Source organism: Pteropus alecto, unplaced genomic scaffold, assembly GCF_000325575.1.
Source record: "Pteropus alecto unplaced genomic scaffold, ASM32557v1 scaffold160, whole genome shotgun sequence".
NCBI classification, from domain to species: domain Eukaryota; kingdom Metazoa; phylum Chordata; class Mammalia; order Chiroptera; family Pteropodidae; genus Pteropus; species Pteropus alecto.
Window position 1 is genome coordinate 1940320 of NW_006429864.1, and position 6531 is coordinate 1946850.

General features: G+C 54.4%; 1 protein-coding gene across 2 annotated transcripts in view; it reads left to right on the forward strand.

The window, feature by feature from the left end:
- ARMC6 (armadillo repeat containing 6) overlaps positions 1 to 2835 on the forward strand; it is a 13382-nt gene extending 10547 nt beyond the window's left edge. The window contains exons 5-8 of one of the 2 annotated variants that reach the window (XM_006904332.3): positions 10 to 155; positions 576 to 707; positions 949 to 1086; positions 2126 to 2835. In XM_006904332.3, the coding sequence (XP_006904394.1) occupies positions 10 to 155; positions 576 to 707; positions 949 to 1086; positions 2126 to 2338 (629 nt within the window). In that variant the 3' untranslated portion in view covers positions 2339 to 2835. The remainder of the gene's footprint in view (positions 1 to 9; positions 156 to 575; positions 708 to 948; positions 1087 to 2125) is intronic. The other variant, XM_015586756.2, reaches the window with a different exon arrangement.
- Positions 2836 to 6531: the final 3696 nt, after the last annotated feature.

A 6531-nucleotide genomic window follows, 5' to 3' on the forward strand; every position in this document is an offset into this window, starting at 1 on the left:
TCTCCACAGCATTCCCTGACAACCCCAGTGTGTTGAGTGAGCTCTGCAGCACCTTGTCCCGCCTGGCTGTCCGCAATGAGTTCTGCCAGGAGGTCGTCGACCTTGGGGGCCTCAGTGTCCTGGTGGCCCTGCTGGCCAACTGCAGTGACCACCAAGTGGGTATCCAGAGCCATCTTAGGGTGTGAAATCCCCTTTGCCTCGGTTTTGATTTGACATTTTTCTCCATACTTGGGGGAGGCTCAAGCCTCCCAGGGAACTCTGCCTTTTGGGCCCCTACCAGCCACACAAGCCTGAGTCAGAACACACAGACCCTGTCTGCTGACTTCAGAACCAAAGTGTGGTTTCTACTTCTCATTGATCCATGGGTTGAGAAAAAGTTTGCGGACAGACAAACCCATCCACCCTCTCTTACTGGCCTTTAGCACCTTTGTATTTTCTACCAGGAGTGAGAGGAATGAGAGTGGGTGTCATCGGGCCTGGCCCAGACCCTCCACAACACAGCAACCAAGCAGCACGCTCCTGGCACAACAGGAGGGGGACCAGCCAGGGGTGACCACCTCATGCTTTCCATGCAGGACCTTGTGAAGCAGGTGCTGAGTGCCCTGCGGGCCATCGCAGGCAACGATGATGTGAAGGATGCCATTGTCCATGCCGGCGGGACAGAGTCTATTGTGGCTGCCATGACCCGGCACCTGGCTAGTCCTCAGGTACCACCTATATCTGTGTGACGCTCTTTCCATTTCCTCAAGTGGAGGTGAGGGAGAAGTGGGGTCAGGAGAATGGGGGTGTGGGGTGAGATTGAATGATGTTTTTGTCATCCTTGTACCATTCCTGTTATTACTGAACCCATACAGCCCAGATGAGGTCGCAGGGCACTCACCTTGGGGAGCTGATGATTGTTGGGGTCTGTTGGCCTGGTCTCAGTCATCCCTGTGACCCACCCTGCAGGTGTGCGAGCAGAGCTGTGCAGCCCTGTGCGTCCTGGCTTTGCGTAAGCCAGAGAACAGCCGGGTCATCGTGGAGGGCGGTGGGGCTCAGGCCGCACTGGAGGCCATGAAGGCACACCCACAGGAAGCTGGCGTGCAGGTGGGCATGGGGGAAGTAGGGGCAAGAGACTGGTGGGGGCCAGACAGAAGCCATCCCCATCATAGCCCAAGACTTACAGATTCTTCTTTTCAATCACTGTAGTCCTGTAGCTACATCCTATCCTCCAGAGTGTACTGTCTCTGCTGTTTTGCTCTTCCTGCATTTGATCTTTCCTAGCAGGCCCTTTGTAGAGATCTAGGAAGAAGGAGGGGTGGGGGAGAGCAGATGGGGCTCTGCTGGGGTTTGGGGCAGTTCTAGCCCTGCCTTGGTCTGCCGTCCACGCCTCACTGGGGAGTAGGCAGGGCTGAACTGTAGATGGGGCCATGCGCAAACCCTGGTCTGAAACCCACACTCCTCCCTGAAGCCCTGGGCTCTCCCACCTCCTACTCTTGCACGCCCCCAGCACTGGGGCCTCCTCATGGGCTTTAGACACACCAGGCTCTGGGCCTATTGTGGCCTTCACTCTTCTGGTCCCTCCCCAAGATGCCATTGCCGTTGTTTGGCCCATTGCCTTGTCCTCTCCCAACCACCCTGGTGGGAGCCCCTCACACCTCACCTGCTCCTCATCTGCTCTCCTGCTGGTGGTGGATGCCTTGTTGTGGGGCTTCTAGACACCCACGCATATTAGATATGCAGGATTGCAAATGTTGACTGAAGGAGTAACAATGTAATTGAAGGATGGGCCTTGTGTACTCCCCCTTTTCCCACTATTTTGGTGCCCTCCCCTGGGGCCCATGCCAGAGTCTATGAGACTGAGGATTCACACCTGAGGGATCAACCCCACCTGCCAAGCCCTTGGCCATCCTGAAGTTTAGTGTCCTCACCTGGGAGATAGGGGATTAGTCCTGCCTCCATACCTGCCGAGAGCATGAAGTGAAGAGATGCCTCTGGCCTGATGAGTCACAGTATAGAACCTGAGGAATGCTGGCTGCGATCATCATTGACCGATTGCATTATGAAGAGGACCACTAGGTCAGAGTGGGCCCTACCCCTGGGGTCCACCCACCATCTTATAGCCCTCACCTGCTTTCCCTTCCAGAAACAGGCCTGTATGCTGATCCGAAACCTGGTGTCTCGTAGTCAAGCATTCTCACAGCCTATCCTGGAACTGGGGGCGGAGGCGCTCATTGCACAAGCCCGTGCCATCCACCGAGACTGCGAGGACGTGGCCAAAGCTGCCCTGCGGGACCTGGGCTGCCGTGTTGAACTCCGAGAGCTGTGGACTGGCCAAAAGGGCAACTTGGCACCATGACCCAGCCTTGGTCTGGGCCATGAGTCTGGGTGAGTCGAGTGACTCAGGAAATGGGGAGATCAATGCATGTCCTGCCCCTCCCCAGATTCCTCCCCTCACTTAGTGAGAGGTGTTTTCTGACAGGCGTGGAAAGGGAGCACCCCCTTATAGTGAGGAGTCTACACTAGGTCCTATGTTCCTCTCACCAGCTGACAGTGTTGGTGTCACCTGTCGTGCCCATTCCCTAAGCCCTCTCCTACCAGAAGGGCCTTCTCAGTGTTCCTTGGAGCAAAGAGCTATCTGAAATTTGGCATCTACACTGGCCAGTGGCAGAGTGGGGCAAGAATCCTGCTCCTCCCCCTTGAAGTCCATTCTGGCCCTGCTCTTGTTTTTTTCATATTTGAAATGGGTCACAGATACCTTGCTCTGCTGGCCAAAGGGCAGGGACTGAGGCTGATCCACCTCTGGGGCCCCAGGCCAGCCAGTGGTGCGTGGTAATAAAAGACTGTTGGTTGAACGATTGAGGATAGTTGTTTGGGCAGGCCATGGGGTTGCTGAGGAAAGCAGAATGGTTTTGAGAACAGCTGGAATATAGGATCCAGTGTTACCCTCAGACAGTCTGTTGGGATCACAATCGTATGAGTCTCGGGTCTGTGGGTGCCAAGCTTGTTATTTCTGAGCCTGCAGATGGGGAAACTGAGGTTCAGAGAGGGAAGGTGGGCTGCCCAAGCCACCCAGCACCACCTTGGGGTGCTGGAGAGCTCAGCATCCAGCCTCCACTCAGCTATGTGCCTTTCAGCAAGTGATGTAACCTCTTTGAACCTCAATTTGATCCTCCATAAAACAGGGAGTGTGGGGAGGGATAGAGGCCCCCCCCCAGTGTTAGAGTAGACTGGTATATGCGAGGTACCCAGTTGTACTAGCTTCACCTCAGTAACCCCGGGAGGACTCTCCTGCACTCTCTCTCCTGGCCACATTAAGGTCCTTGCTTGCTGGGTGGCTTGGGCAGCCCACCTTCCCTCTCTGAACCTCAGTTTCCCCATCCATAGGGTGGACATCACTGTTGCTACCCCCAATGCCCACTCTATCCCCCAAGTGTTCTGGTGGTCCCCAGGCAGCTGTGCCTGGCAGACCCCAACTCTCCTTCTCTGCAGTCACTTGGAGGGTATATCGTGGTCACCCGACCGCTCATGCATTCTGCGTTGCCCCATCAGCATCAAAACAACCTTGAGATCCCTGGTGGGTTCCAGGCACCATACCCGGCCCCTCTAGCTTGAACCTCAGAGTTCCTTTTCTCTCTCAGAGCCCTGACCCCACTGATGGTCATTCACTTCCTCTAGCCTGAGAAGGGCTCCAATTCTACCCTTGACGTCAGTGCAAACCCTTTTCCCAGAAGGCTCCTGGCTTCCATGGAAATTGGTTGGCTGACGCACATAGCTGTGGAGGTACCACCTCCCTGTGGTGTCTAAGTCTCCTTTGCCCCCAGCTGGCAGATCCTGCCAGCTCAGTGGGGCTGACGTGAACCTGTCCTGACTCCCATCACCATGTACTTGGCTAGTGTGCAAAAGAAGGATCCCTTGCCTACTCTTGGCTGCCCTGACTTTGACTTCTGAGTTGGCCACATTTGTGACCTTGGGTAGTCTTCAGGCCCTGTGAGCCTCATGTTTCTTTATATGTCACATGGGAGGTAGGTGCTGCCAGCTAGTTTCTGAGGAATCCTGAAATGCTGCCCATCTCTGTTCTTAATCTGCCCATGACTCCCCATTGCCCTCCCCGTAAAACCAAACTGTCCTCCAGGTCCTGCCCACTTCCCACCCTTATATTTCCCATGCTACCTTTTAATCACAGTTCCAGCCACACCAGCCTCCCCACCTCAGGGCCTTTGCACATGCCATGCCCTCTGTTTGGAGCACCCTCCCCCTTAACCCTTTCCCTTTTCTGGCACCCCCGTCCCTATCACCCCTCGTGTTGTGCCTCTGACCCTATCTGAGTTCCCCTTGTTTATATGCTTTCCTGGTTGTCTGTCCCCCACTGCCCATGAGCTCCATGTGGGCAGGTTCCTGTCTCCCTGCTCTGTTCCAGTTTCCTGTAAACATTTCTGAACATATACCTGAATAATAAGTACATAGGGTGGTTGGAGGGAAGACCTCCTCCACAGCCTAGGGCTCTCCCCTGGGCTCCCAGCCAGCCTTCTGGCTGCAGGCTTCTTCAGGGAGGGGTGGCTCCAGTTTATCAGTCCTTCCCACCTTAGTCTGAAGAAATGGGCATCTTCAGTGGATATGATGTTTGGACATCCTCAGGCTGGGTATCACTGTGTCCAGCTGAAGACCCTATGTTTCACAGAAGTTGGCCATGCCTGGGTTCCAGTTCTTGCCCTGCCACCTCAGGTGAGCCTCAGCCTCCTCATCTGCAAACAGGTTAAATGTCTGTCACTGTACTGGGCCATAGCCCCCTATAAGGCCTGCCTGGGGCTATGCCCCACACAGTACCCTGTTAAGGAGCACTCACTGACCTTATCACTGACATCAAAACATGGGCTGAGGGGGACACCACTGCAAGGAAAGTACCAACACATTCAGGTTGTGTCTTTGCTGCTGGGTGCTCTTGGATGAATGGCCTGGCCTATCAGAGTCAGGGAGACTGAGTGAGATTGCCTTGAGACTGTTAGGATGGGCTTTAGTCACTGTTGTGTCTAGGACGTCCCTCTAGCCAGGGAAGGGCCCAGGCTCCTGGGTTTTGAACACATCTCTGAGAGGCAGTGCCTGTGAACCCCACTTTCCAGATGAGAAATAGACTTGCTGGTATTTGGGGGACCATAGCAGGATGAAAATCCAGCTCAATCTGCCTCTGCCTCCTCCTCTGTTGCTAGCGTTGCTAAGCTAATCTTGCGCAAATGGCTCTCTAGTCTCGGTTGACTAAGCCCTGTCACAGGATCCAGGCCTGGCTCACTGCTGTCATGTGAAGTGATTCCTGAGATCCCCAAAAGGTAGAGGAAATTAGGGCAGAGAAGCAGTGTCCTGCTCAGGGGCAACCAGGCCAGCTCAGAAGAGCTGGGATCCTGGGCACCCTGGCCAGGCACAGCCAAGGCACCCATAGTGGGGGTGTCAGTTGCTGATGCCAAGGGGCTTTGCCTGCCATTGTTGGAAGGTGACGGCAAGGTTGTCTGGCACCGGTCTGCTGACAAGCAAACAGAAGCCAGAGCCCAGCCAGCATTTCTGGCACCATCAGGAAAGGCATCTGGATGCTGGGCCACTGCCTGACCCTTGCCTCAGTTGGCACTGTTTCTGGGGGTGCTATGGGACTTTCCAGGAGCTGGTGCCTCCCTCCCAGGGCCTGGCAGGTAGGTGCTATGGGTGGGGACTCCTCTGGAATTAATATCTCCCTCCTCAGGCTGCAAACCACACCCATAGTTGGTCTCTGTCCACATTGCATAAAGTGCTAGTTACAGAAAGGGAAACAGGCCCCAAAACAGTTTGTCCATTACAAATGCTCAGCGAGTGCTCAGTTATGTTTTACTTTCACTTTGTTAACGCCGGGAGGTAGTTGAAGAAACTGAGGAAGGGAGTTCGAGTCACTTGCTGAAGGACATCAGAAAGAGCAGGGATTCAGACTCAGCCCCAGGCCCTTCCAGCAAGGAACACTTGTTACACGAGGCTGGGTTTTCTCACCTGTAAAGTGGGCACTGTCACCCCATGTGGAAATCACATGGTGACATGATGTTTGGGAAGTGCCAGGCCTGGCAAGGACTTGACATTCAGTAGATGTTCGGCAGATTCTGCTTCCTTCTTTTCTCCAGAGGACAGAATGTAGACCAGGGCCTTGATGTGTCAGGAAGCAAACCACAGCTGAGAAGTATAGGAGAGGAGGTAGGAATATTATGGGAATATCGGGAGTTAGATGGTGGCCTGGGTCTAGTGACTTTCATGGTGTGAGCCCCAGTCATTTCCTCCAAGGAGGCCCTTTAGATTAAGCACTTAGGCGAGGTTTGTACAGCCCTGAAATGTGAGCCCTTATTAAGGCCTAGCTCAGCCTACCTCAGCCTTGCTCCCTCCCAGGACTCCCTGGTTCTGAACTGGATATCCATCAACCCTTGGCTGCACCTGGAGTAATAAGAACCAGTATCTGGGATTATTTATAACCCTCTCCACCCTGGAGATTAAGGGAGTCAGAGAAAGGGGTGGGCTTGGGGAAGGTGCCAGTGACAGCAAAGCACT